The sequence below is a fragment of the Engraulis encrasicolus genome, chromosome 4, assembly GCF_034702125.1.
Source record: "Engraulis encrasicolus isolate BLACKSEA-1 chromosome 4, IST_EnEncr_1.0, whole genome shotgun sequence".
Taxonomy (NCBI): domain Eukaryota; kingdom Metazoa; phylum Chordata; class Actinopteri; order Clupeiformes; family Engraulidae; genus Engraulis; species Engraulis encrasicolus.
This window is the reverse complement of record NC_085860.1, coordinates 48265700-48282613: the sequence shown is the minus strand read 5'-3', so window position 1 is coordinate 48282613 and position 16914 is coordinate 48265700. Positions and strand designations below refer to the sequence as shown.

Below are 16914 nucleotides of genomic sequence, written 5' to 3'. Positions count from 1 at the left end.
TGCATAGCCTACATGATGTGTATCTGTCCCTATCAAATAAACCAAACTGAACTGAACTGAAGATATACATATGCTATTTTGATAAAATAGGCTGAATTAGCATGGAGGTTTGGTTGTCAATTATCTGTCTACAATAATCTGGAGAAGCGGCTTCAATGGCTTCTATGAGTAAGTTTAACATTTGGTAAAGATTTCACAAAAGAGTTATACAAGAAAAACGATTTATTGAAGAACACATCATATATTTTCCAGCCTTTAAACAATATATACATTTACCTTTTCAGGAACCTACCCTTTATTTATTTTTTACAGTGAATAAGATCATAGAGAGACAGAACTAAGTATGATATAATGCCAATAAACATAATCAATGGAAGATAAGGCTCGATAATGGTAATCATACCAAGAAGTTCAATAAGTCGTGGTAATGCATTTTAATTTGGTCAGCAACACCAAGTCCCCTTTGGAACAATACACCAAATGACAGAATGCACAGGATCAAATTGCCCTCATCTTGATTCACTCCACGAACCAAGCTACTGGTCCATGCCCTTCCTGGGACGTCGCATAACGCCTCAAGACTCTCTGCGAAAACCGCTCCAGGAGTCATTTCCTCTAGCAGTGACATATCTTATAAGTGGAAACCATGGAAGACAAAGCCAGGATCGGATCATTGCGACTGATTCACAGAGGCAAGCCTGAGACAAACGTTACACGCACAAGAGTCAGTACTTGACACCGTGTCCACCATGTTTGTGTATTGGGTTACAACACCAAAACAAAGTGCAGGGCTACTGAGAGCAACAAACAGGCTGTAATGCTGGCTGGCCTTTAGTGACTCCACTTCATGTTCACATGTGGCCCTTATTACCACCGAGCAAACCGTCCACGTGCCATCACACACTGGGGGTCCTTCAGGAAGACTATTAATAATGCACACGAGGGGATCCTACGTCACAGGGGGCCGTGTGAACCAGTGAAATAATCATGGAAATGAATTAGAGAAGTAAAGAACCACATAAGGACCTTAAAAACACACTTCTTGTGTCCTGCATACAGCAGGTTAGTCATCCTAAAATGTCTCGTAAAAAAATACAAGAATTTGTGTCTGAACATACACACTAGCAAAAACAAACACCATTTGTAGCCCCTCATGAAAAACAGGATGCCGCCAACCACTTTTATGTGGGCTAAATTATACCCTGTAATTACCTCATACCCAGAGTTGTATAAAGTAGAGGTAGAAGTACTCTTAGAGATGTAATTACAATACTATTGCTATGATATTACATGGTTTCAACTTTGTAATATCATCATACTACAAGTGTTGTGATTACACCTGTAAGAGTACTTCTTCCTCTACTTTATACAACTCTGCTTATAACTGCTTGGTTAGTGGGCCCATCTTAGTGCGATGCCTTGAAAACACCACCCATTGCTACTGAGTACTGGCTAACTAATGTTAAAAGCAGTCTTGCAAGGTTAGTATTCACCATTACGCAGTACACAGTTCACTGCAATAATTACTATGGTGAATCACTGTGGTGAAACTCTACAGCTAAGGGCCGCTTGTCATGATCCCATTTTTACAGCAGGGGGAGCACCTGTTTCACAGAGCAGAGAGCTGAGTAAGGTCTTGATGCACAAAAGCCATGTGAGGCAGTTAAGGCAACTTTAGAGATCACAATGGGTCGCAAGTAACGCACGCAAGACTGAATGAGACAGCAGGTGTCCCTTCTAAAGCCCTACCCAAAAACATCAGCAGCTTACAGTACAAAAAACAGCTAAGGCTGAAGTTAGACATTGTGAAGGTCCATATAAAAACATCCACCATGGGTAAACCATGTAGTATGTCAAGGTAGGGTTGCTTCTCTTCTACTGTATGAAATAGTATCAATATTTGTGCTACTTTGTCATTTCTCGTAAAATAGACAGCAAATGTCAGTACAACACAAAAAAAGGAATACAACTACAACTGTTACAACAGTTATGTAAAGGCTCCGTTTGGTTACGATTGAAATGTGAGGAAAACAGCATTTCCAAGGGACCTCTAACACAGACATTTTAGTGTCCCGTCTCCTATTTTGTCCACAGGAGCAGAGGCAGCCAAAACAACGCTAGACGACTTCTGCCTCTATCCTTTCACAGCGCACACACATCTGTGACGCACACTTCATTAGGAAGCACACTTCTGATAAATTATTGCACCAAAACAAAGTCTCTTTGTGTGTGTGCATTGGTTGGAACATTACAACACCACTACCTTTCTGTCCATGTTGGAGGGCTAAGAGAGCGGTCTGTGTAGGGAGGACAGTACCAAAGGGTGAAAATGTGTGCGCATTTGTGTGTATGAGAGAAAAGCACCATCAGGACTCATGATTAGAGTTCAGCTAGGCCTTGCCTTTGGTCTTCATGGCGCAGGCTACTGTCAGGCAGGGGGGTCGATTCCTCTCCCACTGGCACATAGCGTTGGAGTAGCTGAGGATGACCTTGTCCATCCAGGTGAGGGGGTGGGGGAATAGCACCGCACCCTCAAAGAAACCCAGGTGCCCCCCGTGAAGCGTCAGGGCAAACATCACGTTGGACTTCTTCTCTGTAGACACAATAGGAATAGACATTTCTGTAAATAGAAGTAGAAATAGACATTTTCTTGTCTGCTCTGTAGAGCACACAAGATATAGAGGGGAGTGGAGATTTGGGTGCAGCAGGAAGTCACTTTTGTTGATGGCAATTGCACTGATTCAAAATAATAACATAGCAATAGAACTAGATATTGGCTACTATTATATTGGAGATTTTAGAGAGTCGACCACCACTTGTACAGATCAATTACTGTATATGCACGTCCATATACACATAGCAGGTACACTACCAAGGATAGTGTTGTCTGCATTTTTTGGTCAGCCCTTTCTGAGATGCTGACCATTCTACAAAGAATGCTGTGTCATCATGTACTGACAAGTCAAGGGTAGCATGAGCAATACAATTGCATGTTGAAATGGGCAGAAATTCCCCTAAAAATGTTGTATTACTAGATACATTTCAGCTGCTGGTAGACTAACATCTCCCATTCACAATGTTGACACGCAAGGCATGGACTTCCCTCACATGCCAAACATTGTCATTGCCAGACATCCTCATTGATTTCGAGGAACGTGGCTTGATTTCAGGTGACACCCCGTGCATTTCCTCTGCCTTTCTCTTTCAGTCACCCAAAACCTGCCAAACCTCGCCATCCCTCTCCAGCACACACACACCCACACACATTCTACCCTCATTCACCCTCCTCTTGATCTCACAGTCTGGCCACATATCTCTATCTGCCCGGGACAGGGCAAGCTGAGACGCCATCCAACCCTGATACACGACACTCAAGGTGAATTCGATAGAACTTGTGAGGTGAGGTGAGTGAGTGAGGCAATGCCATCCAGGGCTTGACACTGGCACCTGCCAACCGGCCAAATGCTGGTAAAACTTGGCTGTGGCTAGTAACACTTTCAGTGTCACTAGCCAATTTGGCTGGCAGCTTATTCCTTGGTATGACATACACATCATAGTAGATATTGTGTTTTTCCCTTATCAATTGCTTGCACAGTATTTAAGTCCAAGAAAAAGCTCAGTGACTCAATTTCTACTTCCATTTAGAAAGCAATGCACTCATCTTGCTTTAGCACGTCATCAGTTTTGAGGCTAGACGTACCCTATCATGATAAAGGAAGAAAAAAACAATGTAAAATATGTGGCTAGTGGAATACCTGAATGGCTAGTGATTTGGGAAAACCACTAGTGGGTGAAAAAGTTAATGTCAAGCCCTGATGCCATCCGTCTGTCTCTCTCTCTAGCTGCCTTGATCAGGGACCCAGCCGTGGCCCCAACGTGACAAGAGATTACCCCTGCAGGTCCAAGCCGACAGCCTTGGCTGGAGACCCGTGGCAAAATCATATTAAAGGCGCTCTGTAGTGCAGATGGGGTCGCCGGTGGGCCTATTCACTATTTGCTGAAAATATTCAACTACATCATAACAAAATTGCTATGACATTACTGAGAGCCTTAAGTAACAGATTAAGACATAGCCATTACAATTTTGGTGAGAGTAAGGTTATAACATAGGCTCTGTGCTAAGCTGTAATAGTATACAAAACAATGTAATGGTGACCCAATTCCAGTCCTCTCTCTGTCCATGGGCCCGCAACAAGTGACCTGTGTGTTCTCCTCTGTCTGAGAGCCTGACATGTGCGCTAGCCTTCATCCTGACCATGGCATACAACATCGTCATCATCGTCATCATCCTCATCCTCGTCCTCATCACTGTCCGCATGGCAGCGGCCTGCTTTCAGAAAGTGGGTCAGTAGGCGAGGGAGTGAGGACTGGCTGATGGAAGGCTAATTCACATCCCCAGATGGATGTTTCAGCCCACACTGAGCATACTGTGTGTGTGTGTGTGTGTGTGTGTGTGTGTGTGTGTGTGTGTGTGTGTGTGTGTGTGTGTGTGTGTGTGTGTGTGTGTGTGTGTGTGTGTGTGTGTGTGTGTGTGTGTGTGTGTGTGTGTGTGTGTGTGTGTGTGTGTGTGTGTGTGTGTGTGTGTGTGTGTGTTTGTGTGTGTGTGTGTGTGGGCGTGTGTTTGTTTATATATGCGTGTGTGTGTGTGTGTGTGTGTGTGTGTGTGTGTGTGTGTGTGTGTGTGTGTGTGTGTGGAGTACAGGCTCTCATACAGAGACAGCTGGTGTAGTGCTGTGTCAATAATACACCTGACCCAATCCCCCTCCTCCACCCCCTTCCTGCCACTCCCCTGCTCACCCCACCCTCCTTCTCCCCTCCCCTCTTCCTCCTCATCTCCCCACCACGCCCCCCTCTGCAGCAGACAGGACAGATGGCCTCACCCTTGTATGTGTCTCCTAACGGGCTAATGAACCTTGGCTGCCTGGATAGCTGGCTGTGGGACCAGCCTGTCATTCACACACACAAACACACACACAACAACAACATCAACAGCAACAATAGCAAAGAGCCATCTTCAGGGGCCGCCCTCACGTCACGCTGCTCCGGTTTCAAGCCCAAGCTCGGTCACATCTAATGGGGGAACAAGTGGCCGTGTGATCTGGCCAACCCCATACTATATACATTACACAGCCAAAGCCAGTCAGGCACCCAAGCCAGTGCGATGGCTGGGCTAGCATGGAGCACAGTAGTGTAGCATAGCATAGTATCCAGCCCATTGACGGAGTACCTGTATATACTACAGCAGGGCTATTCAAATGGCGGCCCTGGGGCCAGATGCGGCCCTTGGACGGCAAGGTTCTGGCCCCCCACAAGCCCCTTGAAATACGGACACGTTTTTCGGAATTTAGAGATAAAAGTATGGATTTTGAACTGAGCTGAAACGGGACACGGGACGTTAAAATGCAGGAAATAACATTTAAGAAATGCAAAACTTTCTGGGGGAGGACCCCCAGACCCCCACCTCAACGAAGTGTCCTGTCATTTTTTTCATTCACAGTCGGCAACCATGCCCCTTTCCTGGGGGAAATTTAAAAAACTGGCCCTCATTGACATTTAATACCCCTGTACTACAGCATTTAGTCCCATCCCTGAGCTGGAAGGCCAGTGCCAGTCAGGTGTCCAGGCCAAGTGTCATTGTAGTATAGCATGAGTATGGTGTCCAGCTCATTGACTGCATGTTTTGGTCCCGTCCCTAAGTTGTAAGCCCAAAGCCAGGCACGTGTCCCAGATAGTACGATGGCTGGCTAGACTGTCTCGCTGACTGTCTCGGCAATAGAGTTGAGAAGTGTAACGTCTTGCGTCTTGAAAACAGAAAAAACTGAAGTGTTAATTCAACACTTACACAGTATTCTGGGACCAAATGCATTCTAGAAGATAATGAATCGACTCTTTAAGTGTTATATTGACACTGCAATTTTAAGTGTATATACAGCCATTCCCATCCCATACTTCAGCCGGCACTCTTTGAGGTCAAAGCTACCCAGGTATGCACACACCAAGTTAAGGTTTGGAGAGCTGGCTAACCGGCAGGACTGCCTGGAATGTGGTAGACAAGCCTGTTAAGACATGGCAACTATTATAAATTTGCTGTTACCAGAATGGCAATGGTCAAGTCGTAATGTATTACTACAGGCCCTGTGTAATGTCGTAGTAGTGTAGTACTATGACAGTAAAGTATTTTCACACAATTACCAAGTATTACAGCATTTCACTGGTGGAACTGTGTGCATTATAAGTCTATGGTAGTGTGTACAGTAGCCCAACGTTCTGTGCCCTGCGCTGAAGGGCCCATGTCTTGCACACAAGGTTGGTTGTATCGTAAGAACAGGCAGGAGAGTAATAAGCCATTGGTGGTGGCTGGTGACTGATGGTGATGGTGGTGGTGGTGGTGGTGGTGGTGGTGACTGATGGTGGTGGTGGTGGTGGTGACTGATGGTAATGGTGGTGGTGGTGGTGGTGGTGACTGATGGTAATGGTGGTGGTGGTGGTGGTGGTGGTGGTGATGGTGGTGGTGGTGGTGGTGGTGACCCATTGAGGCCATGGGCCCAGCAGGAAGCAGAGCCAGGACCTCCTATAAATAAGTAGCGCAGGAGGAGGGATCGCATGGCCCTGAAATATTCAGCACCGACGTCTGAGCCACACGGCATGCCAGGCCAAGCCAGAGACAGAAGGAGAGAGAGAGAGAGGGAGGGAGAGAGAGAAGAAGAAGAATAGAGAGAGAGAGAGAGAGACGGAGGAAGCAAGACAGAAAAAGACAGAGCTTAGCCCATTAGCAGTAGGAGGGCATTCTCGTGACTGTGCACATGCACAGGAGACAGACAGGTAAGTGAATGAGACGAGGCCACCCTAACCCTACCCTACCTCGCTATGGTGCCAGCACAATGAGCCGCTAAACCTCCACTACTCTACATAAATTGCCACTAATGCTACTAATGGAGTGTTCCTCAGCGGGGGCTCTACAGCCTCCCAGGGGGCATTAGGGAGCCCTCGTGGGGCTTTGAGAGGGAGACAACTGAGAGGGGGGGCGGTGCTTAGTTGCCATTTTGGGGCATTGGTCTACTGTATTTTTTAATACTAAAGGGGGGCGTTGGCAGGCTTATGTTGAGGTCAAGGGGGCGTCGGAACGCTTATTATGAGGTCCAGGGGCCATTTTTTTTTATTTCTTTTTTTTAAAGGTGGAGAACCAGTGCAAGGGGACACAGGGATGCTGGCACTCTCCAGCTGGCTTCAGTGGAACTCAGCACAGGGTTGAGATGCCATTATATTAGCAGCCCATTAGAAATTATTCAAATAAATACATTTAAAAACTAACACTAAAAAAAACTAGAAATAGGTACTTTTCTTTTTTAAAGAGCTAGAACAACATGAGGAAGGAGATTTGCTATTAAGTGTTATTTCTATACTCTGTGATGATATTAAAGGGACAGTATGCAACATTAGTTTTTTTTATTTGAAGATTGAATGTTTTTGGTATTTTATCAATAGTTGAGACTTCTCATAGCCCATAAGCCATGTAACAACTATACTCTCTACATTTCATCCGAGCAAATGAGAGAACATTCATTCAGTCATCTACATCTTCAGAAAGGTTTGCTTGCAAATTGCAAATGTTGCGTAGGGTCCCTTTTATTCCTAACAATACGTCATCTTGAGGCCGAAATAGAAGAGAAGAAACTAGAGCCTAGAAACTTAGATACTACCTTGAATAAATGTATGAATGTGTACCTGCAAGTGCCCGAGGTATCGTCAGTAAGGACGGATGCACAAGAGGGTCATCTGATGAGTTGACCAGAAGCAGAGGGACACTGACCTGCGAAAAATGTCAACATGTTGAGTTGTTTTTTAGAGAACACCCTGTTAGATGTTTCAGGTGCATTTGTAGGTTTCATATTCCATGTTTGACTGACTATAAACACATATGATACATACATTTTGGATGTAGTGGACGCAGCTCTCCTTCTCATAGTAGTCGTTCAGGGAATCATGGCCATGGAACTTTCTTTAATATCAAAACAAGCGGAGAACGATATTAAAGGAGAAGTCCTGCCAATTGCAACATGCATTTGTATTGCTCACAATACTTGTCAGTATTTGACGATGCACCGTTTTTTCAGCTTCTTCCAATATCCTAGCCACTCTAATGGGACCACGACACCATCTTCACATTCTCCAAACGTCATCCTACAAACTACACAACATCAGCAGACACCTCACAATATGGTTTGTGACACCTCACAGTAACGTTTGTGATGATATAAGGTAAGCCTTTGGTGCTTTGGGACACCTCACCTGCATCATAATAACATTGCAATGACATTACCGAGTTTCTTAATTAAGTGCAGATCGGGGTCAGCGGTAGGCCTATTCACTATTTTCTGAAAATACTCAGCTACATCATAACAACATTGCAATGACATTACCGGGAGCTTTATGTAACAGATTAAGACAATAGCCATTACAATTTTGGTGACAGTAAACATAGGCTGTGCACTAAGGGGTTAAGTCATTAGCATTTTATCCTCAACAAGCTGTTTTTTTTTACATTTTGGAGCTTTTTTGGGCCTTTATTTTTGTTACAGGACAGTGAAGATATGACAGGAAGCCAGTGGGGAGAGAGAGATGGGGAAGGGGGAAGGGTCGGCAAAGGACCCGAGCCGGAATTGAACCCGGGTCACCGGTGCAGCAGGCCAGTGCCAACAAGCTTTCAACAGTGGCTCTAGTCTGCATGAAAGAGTTAATCTCTTGAAATGGCTGCAGTCGTAACCACATCCGATAACAGCTGGTTCTAGATTGCATCTGGTCCAGTACTGGGCCCAGATCAGGAGGAGATTGCAAAGTGAGCTAATGTCACGGCAATGTGTGTGTGTGTGTGTGTGTGTGTGTGTGTGTGTGTGTGTGTGTGTGTGTGTGTGTGTGTGTGTGTGTGTGTGTGTGTGTGTGTGTGTGTGTGTGTGTGTGTTCCTGTGAACATTGGTGCGGTTATGCTGGGTGACTGAATTACATAACCGCCCCACATAAGTGCTACCATGAAAAAAAACGTGAATAATGAAATTTTTTTACCCTCTTGCACATTCTTGCACATATTCTGTTTACTTTCACGGCTCGATGAGCGGTGCTCAGTGAGTTGGAGTGTGTCAAAAATCAACCTTTGAGATCAATAATGATGTAACAGACATGAGAGTCAGTGAAGCGATCCTCCCATGGGTGCAGAGCACATGCCCATGCTACGCAGTAGACATTCAGTGTTTTAATTCAACACTATATGGAACAAATATATGGTTCTGTTGAATTTTAGTGTTAAATTTGACTCTTTGAGTGTAAAGTCATTGCATGTCCTAAAACAATGTTAAACACTCCAAACAGTTGAATTAACACTAAATTGGGAAATTAGATAGGGACCATATGGTGTTGAATGAACACTGCATTCTCTACAGTGCACATACTGTATGACATGTCATGTGAGATGTTTACCTCATAATGCTGTCATCTATCTGCATCAGAGAGGTAGCTGTGTAGAGATAACTCAAGTCTGTGTCTTTCATCTTGCTCGAGTTCATCCCAAAGAGGCTTCCCCTAAAAACACACAGTCTTGTTAAAATGAAGAACTGCCTTTCATTTTTAAAGGTAGAGTATGTAATGCCTTTAGCAGTTTCTTTCCAGAAGGTGGATCTTGTGCATGTCCGTCATTTTGAATTTCCAGGAACAGACATCATTGACTACAAAACTTGATCACCTTTGTCCAGAACCGTAAATATTAGTGTATTACATGGTAAATGGTCATGAAGAGATCACATTTCGGAATTGACAGCACAGTTGCACTAGCCTGGGCAGCATATTTGCAATGCTTATTCTGGCCACAATGCTACATAATCTACCTTTCAGTGAGCTCCTACTATAAATTATGTGAACATTACATGACATCAGTATCTTATAGCAGTAGCTTTCAAAACAAAGCACAAGAGCAAAACATGTTATGGCTGATTGTTGCGCTTATTAAGTCTGCAGGGAATATGAATGATTATGCTTTACAGTTACTTGGTTACATGTGAAACAAAAGATAGGGTGCGTGTGTGTGTGTGTGTGCATGTGCACATGCATGTGTGTAAGAGCATGTGTGTGTGTGTGTGTGTGTGTGTGCAAGAGCACATGTGTGTATGTGCATGCTTGCGTGTGCATGCGTGTATGTACAGTATGCGTGCATGTGTGCGTCTATTTGTAAAAATGAACTGCACCTATGTGATAAGATGATCTTCTTCATGTTGTCGGCCATGAGGAAGTTGTAGAGCCTCCTGCACTGGTCCCACTGGAGGAAGGTCTCCTGGGCCCTGGAAGCAAGACACGAGCCACAGAGGAGCTGCAGTGACCAGGGTTGCCAGATGAGGCTGATGATTTCCAGCCCAAAAAATGTTCAAAACCCGCCTAGAAGCACAAAATCCCGCCCAATTCTATTGATTTCTATGGCAAAAAGTGGGCAGGTTTTTCTGATAAATGCCATTTTTACCCGCACACGGCCATCCTAAGCAGCCCAATTGGGCGGGAAACAGCCCAATCTGGCAACACTGGCAGTGAGCTGAACACCACGCTCATCTTCAAGATGTTTACTCACTCATCATCGCATAGTTCGCTACAATTTCAAAGTGTGAACTGTCAATTGTAGCAGGCATCAGGTTTCACTCAGAGTTCATTAATTATTTTGAGGGTGCTGGCCCAAATAAAAACAAGTGTCCTTTATTTGTGCACAGACTTGTGCACAGACCGGTTTCGGCGTGTGCCCCAAACCGGTCTGTGCACAAATAAAAAACACTTGATGCAAGGTGCGCCCTATTCCGTTTAGTTTGAAGTGTGAACTGTGCCATGTTTCCAGCTAGACAGTTGTAAGTCAAGGTGGGTGAGAGGGTTAATCTGCATCAGAGACACATGATAATTATGATTTTAAAGGCTTTGTTGTGCCGTTACAGTACATGTGAATTGTGATACTACACACCCCAAACATAGTCGTAATTTTTTTTCGAAAGTACATTAACAATACAAAATCTTAATCTTTTTAGCTGACTTTTAGTAAAGCTGCTACTGTAGGTGTCATGTTGTCAAGGTGACCGCCTTAACTATTAAGTGCTGTGGGAAATCCTGCTGTGTGCTGAGCTGTGTCACAATAGCAATGGGACTTCCCAATGGGGGAATGGTTTCACTTCACTCTGACAAACACCTCCTCCTCCTCCTCCTCCTCCTCCTCCTCCCCCCGCCTGCTCCCCAGTCCCTCACCTGAGCGCGCTGTAGCCCTGGCAGACGCTAACGGCGCACAGCACCCTCTCCTGATTGGTGCGGCTCTCCCCCAGGAACTTGCAGACGATGTTGCCCCCCAGGCTGAAGCCCACCGCGATGAACTGGGTCTGGGGGAAGGCCTTCTTCATGTAGCCCACCATGGCCGCATACTCCCACGTGCATCCTGGGAAATGTAGTTTGCAAAAAATGTTTTTATTATCCACACTATTTCGTATCATTTCGTACTCTTGTAAAATTTCCGCTCAGCTAGCTCCGGTTAAATTTCGCCATTGAAGTGTATGAAATCCACTGCACAACTGGAAGTCCAATAAGAGCACCACAATGCCTGTGTCACTGGAGCATAATAAGGTGTCTGAAAGTAGTGGAATAGTAGTAGCAATAATTAGAGATGTACAGGATCCAAGATCCGGTTCCGGATCCGGCAGGATAATAGGGTTTTTCAGACTATCCGGATCCGGTTCCAGGATCCAGGATCCGGTAGCCGAGGCTTTTCAGTCAAAATAGTTTGAGCCAACGTGATAAAAGGGCCCACGTGTGTGAGTAGGCTATGTGTTTCAACCCTTTCGTAGGATCCGGTATCCGGTTCCGGATCCGGCAGGATCTTAAGCAGTGGATCCGGTATCCGGCAGGATCCTGAAAATCAGGATCCGGTGCATCTCTAGCAATAATAGTAGTGTTCGTCTACATTGTATGCCATGTCTGGAGATTCCCATTCATTCACTGTGCAGTAGGTCATGTACTGTACTCAAATGAGATGAGTTGTGATCCAAAAAAAAGTTTGGGTAATCACAATGAAGTTCCTCTGTGCCTTTGTCATACTCTTCCTTTCACAACGTTACTAAATCCTACCATGTGGAATGAGGTCGAATCTGATACTGAGTGACCAAATATTCAGTGTCTCTGATACTTCCTTTAGACTGTGATATCAGATGCCCGAAACATGATCTCTATTGCCATTATGGAAAAAACTATTGTAGAAATTGTTTAAAAAAATAGGAAAGTAAACATGGTCACAATGCACGCTGCGCTGCAGATGGAATACTGCTGTTGTAATAGTTGCTAAAATGTCTTAATAACCATAGTACTACACCGCTACAAAATTACACAGAGGCTTTAGTAATACATTACAACATGGCCGTTGCTATCCTGGCAGTGCTGTCAGCAAATTCTTGACTGGGGTCATGTCTTCAGAGATTAAGAACACATCATGCCTACCGTATGTAAACATGCGTGGCGAGGTGAGCTCGATGTTTGGTAGCGCTCCCAGGTGGTTGAGCACGGCACACCTATAGCCTTGGCTTTGAGAGTAGCCAACGAAGGTGCGGATGTAGTGCTTTTCGCTGTGGTTGCCAATCCCTGGGCAGATCACCATGGTGATGTCATCTGTAATTATTAAAAAGGTGATGCAGTCACTGTGGCGTTGTGTTGACTGAACCCCACCCAGAGGCGGATGGCCTGCCTTGAGGACCACTGTCGTGCCGAAAAGCGAGTCCCTGCCAGAACACGAGTGCCCTCATTGAAACCAATGGAAACCAATGACCAATTTTCCAGATATTTTTTCACCCATTTTTGCAGACAAATCCGACACAATTTAAGATGGAAAGCCTATCAATAAAGCATCTACATTCCTTCTGGAAGAATTACAAAGAGCTAGATATAATTTCAGTATTAATTTCATAAAATAATCGAAGAATTGTCATAACAAATGTTACGGTTTCATTCAAATAGCTCATATTAAGTGGAGGACGAGTACTGTTTCATAAGCATATGTTTAGTTCATAAATTATGTAATTAATTCTGCAAAAATAGTATAATTTTCTCTCAAATGTCATTGGTTTCAATGAGGGCACCCGTGTTCTGGCAGGGACTCGCTTTTCGGCACGACACAACCTCAGAAAATGCACAATCATTCGCTGGCCAGTGGAACATTGTAATAGTTGATGAAATAGTTGTTACTACCACAGTGCTACAATACAATGACATGACTAGTCTTCAGTAAGGCATTACGACTTCCATTCTGGTAATAGCTCACTTATAACATGGGCCTTGTCTTAAAGTGATACTGTCCCATTTTTGGAAATAAGCTCATATTACACCTTTCCTTGAGTTAAATAACTGAGTCGTAGCTTTCTCCTGTACTTTCAACCCTTCTGTGAGTGCGGCAGTGCAAATTTCACCTCCACGCTAGCCGTTAATATTGAGTCCTATGCATTGACAGTAAATAGAACTCTCAATGGTCCTATGAGACCAGTTAGCCGCCAGCTGGTTTCATAGGACTCAATGTGAACTGCTAGCATGGAGGTAAAATTTACACTGCCATACTCAGAGAATGGTTGAAAGTACAAGAGAAAGGTATAACTCAATTATTTAACTCAGGGGTAGGTGTAATATGAGCCTATTTCCAAAAATGGGACAGTATCACTTTAAGAGTGTGAAGGTCCAATGAGTAAGTTTTCCCTTGTCTTTTTGCCAGACTTGCACAGGGCACCAACCATCTGCAACCAGTGTGGGTGCACCATATAACACTGACTTAGCAAAAAATGTTCAGAAAGAGGGAAGAGCGTCACCACATTGGTTTAATACATTACGTTCTTGGACACTAGACAGAGCCTTTAGAAATGCTTAACAACTTTGTCGCTGCCATTTTGATGGAAAACAAATTTACTACAGAGGTGGTGGGTGTCTTAGCATATTTCTAAATAAACCAGTTGGCTTTGCTGGACAAAAAAAATCTGCAATCTATGGGGAAAAAACATTTGGACATGAAAATGAAATAGACTGCTAGTATTGCCAACACTGAATCAACTTTCCTGGAATGACTTTACAAAGAGGTTTGGATTAGAACTAGTGTGAGTCAGGATCACTTACCTCCAGTGATGTGGTCAGCTAACGGCTCAAAGACATCGAAGGTGGCTGTGGCTCCATCTTGCATGGGAAGGTACTTCCTGAGGCCACACAGATTAGGGGATCCCACACGCCCCATCTTGCCGTACAGGGCCGTTTGCACATGCCCACTTTTTCCCCATAGCAGTGGTGGGATGTATCTGCACAGCATTCACACCAAGACACATTTGTAAAAGTCAGCACTTTGTCATCCCATTCGTAGCAAAATGTATCAAAGCAGAAAGAGACCTGCTAACCACTGGACAGGCACAAAGAGAACAGGACAGTATGTATTGTGATCTTCACATGATGATCTGTGTGGGTGCGACACTCTCAGTGTCTGTGACAGACTGTCACACTTACTCTTTGGAGAGGATGGGGCAGGACTTCAGGATGTAGTGATTGAGAGGGGTGTCTTGGAAGCTGATGTCGGGTGGCGCAGTGGGACTTTTCAGATTCAGGTAACGCACGATGACATACAAGACTGTGGCGACAGCTGCCAGCTTCACGCCATCAAACATGGCTGGCATCTCGGGGGCAAGGGTGTACACATCCCCTTCAACGACTGAACTCATGGTGCCGGGTTATTTCTAGGAAAGAGGGACATAAATAGTCACATTACTTGTCAACTGCAATAAAAGTTCGGTATAAAATGTGAATTCACTGGCGAGGATTTCCTCACCTGACAGCTCTCGTTGCTTCGCACTGAAAAACTTGGTCACTGCTGTTTGTCCAAGCGGTCACTACCGCAGGTCACTGATTAAATTGTTAGACAGTAGAATTCACGTAAGAGCACAGTTACAGGTGACAGGTTGTACTACATGCGTCAGTTTACCACTCTCAACAGTGACATTACGGAAACCAGAAAGAAACACTCATGAGTTCGAGATCAATTTGCGATTTGTAACAGGTGTCTAAAACTAATTCTAAAAGGTCAAGTTATTGTGACTAGTTAAGCATGGCTACAGCACTGTCATTCTCTATGGCATCTGCGCAACATCATCGTCGTAGCATAGCATGCCAACGAAACTTGTGTCGTACATACCCTGTTACAGCGCAGCATGTTGTTGTAAAAATTCTTCTCAAATTATTGCGGTTAATACGCCACTCAGCACATCATGTCAACAATTACGTTTCCCAGTTTCAGAATCATGAACGACATCACACCCATTCAGTGGCTGACCAGACCAAAACAAACACAGACGACCCAGCTCCTCCAGCTGAGCAGAGATCATTTACATGTGGCTCTGTCATTGGGCGCGAGCTTCTTATGCGTCACGCGAGGCACATAAACACAGTAGCTACTTGGTTAGGATTTGTTTTAAAACTAGGCTACACGCTAACCCAGTCAGAATGGCACCTGTCCTTTAGCAGCATGCCACCTGTGCTGAAAGGAAGAATCATAAGCTTTTCGTGCTTTAGACTGTTTCTTAGGGAGTGTATAATAATAATAATAATAATAATAATAATAATAATAATAATAATAATAATAATAATAACAATAATGGTAACAATAATAATAAATAATGTTTTTGTTATTACTAGTTTATTATTCTGTTGTTTTTTATTAGAGCTATTATATTAATTACACATAGAATATCATAGCAGTTTGGTGAATTATACAATTGCAATGTTAAATTGAAATTCAGGGACATTCTAGAGGGGAAACAAGCATAGGAACACCACACTGTACAACCAGAGATTCTTTAAGTATATAGAGATATGCCAACATAATAGGTTTCTATGGGCACCTAACATGACCAGGTTCCGGTCTGCCTAAAGGGACGTGTCATAATGCTCCTAGAATGTATAGAACAGTCCTTAGGTCTGCCTAAAGGGGGATTTTCCACCCCTCCCCCTTGCAATAGTAGAACCCGGAAACAATGGGCCAACGGAACCTCTCTCTTATCTACTCTCTCTGGTACAACTGTACATATCTTGTAGGGTCCATATGGAACCTGTATCGTTGGGGATTTGTTTGTAGGAATTCGGTGCAGTGGCTTGTGTCTGTTGGTTGTATGGTGGTATGTCTTCTTGGGTATATGCCATCTTGGTGGCATGGCATGGTATCGGTATTGGTATTGGTATAGGTATAGTAGGCTATGGTATGGGGTAGGGTATGGTAGACTTTGCTGTGATATCTCTGCAAGTCATTTAGTGTCTCTACTTTATGACAGGATTTGGATAATTTTCTCCTCATCACTTTAAATGTAATTGGCCACAGATGGTGTTCCAATCCACAGGGATTAGTCTCCAGACACCATACCTTCCCAGTGGGAGTCTTTAGTGGTTAGTTACTGTACTATGAGTGGTCTATTAGCACCCGAGCTCCTCACCCAGACAACCAATGCCATGGTGATGGTGTGCTGCTGGTTAAGATGGTGACCATCTGAGGCATTCTGATTGGAGAGCCCTGTTGTGAATTACAGTGTGTCCATGTTTGAGTCATTGGGTCTTTGTGGTCACTGGCACAAGAATTTTAACATTGTTTCAGATGTCCGAAAAAGAACCACAACAATTCATCATCTTTTTTCTCAATCAGTTTTAAGGTGTATTGTAATTGTAGCTTTTAGGATTGGAATGCTCACACACGCATGTAGGCCTACTGTACGCACTCCCCCCACCCCACACCCCCCACACACACACACATACACATGCACAGACGCACACACGCACACACACACACACACACACACATGCACAGACGCACACACGCACACACAGAGCTCCATTTATCACACACACACA

At 44.2% G+C, this 16914-nt stretch overlaps 1 protein-coding gene across 1 annotated transcript; it reads right to left on the bottom strand.

Annotated features, from left to right (window-relative positions):
* Positions 1-225: 225 nt before the first annotated feature.
* On the bottom strand, positions 226-15381 carry abhd2b (abhydrolase domain containing 2, acylglycerol lipase b). Its single transcript, XM_063196233.1, has 11 exons — positions 15212-15381; positions 14849-14922; positions 14530-14756; positions 14152-14327; positions 12499-12666; positions 11263-11446; positions 10233-10325; positions 9472-9573; positions 7930-7999; positions 7726-7810; positions 226-2593 (listed from the first exon to the last, which is right to left on the bottom strand). The coding sequence occupies exons 3-11, from the start codon at positions 14739-14741 to the stop codon at positions 2391-2393; spliced, it is 1293 nt and encodes a 430-aa protein (XP_063052303.1). The 5' UTR covers positions 14742-14756; positions 14849-14922; positions 15212-15381; the 3' UTR covers positions 226-2390.
* Positions 15382-16914: the final 1533 nt, after the last annotated feature.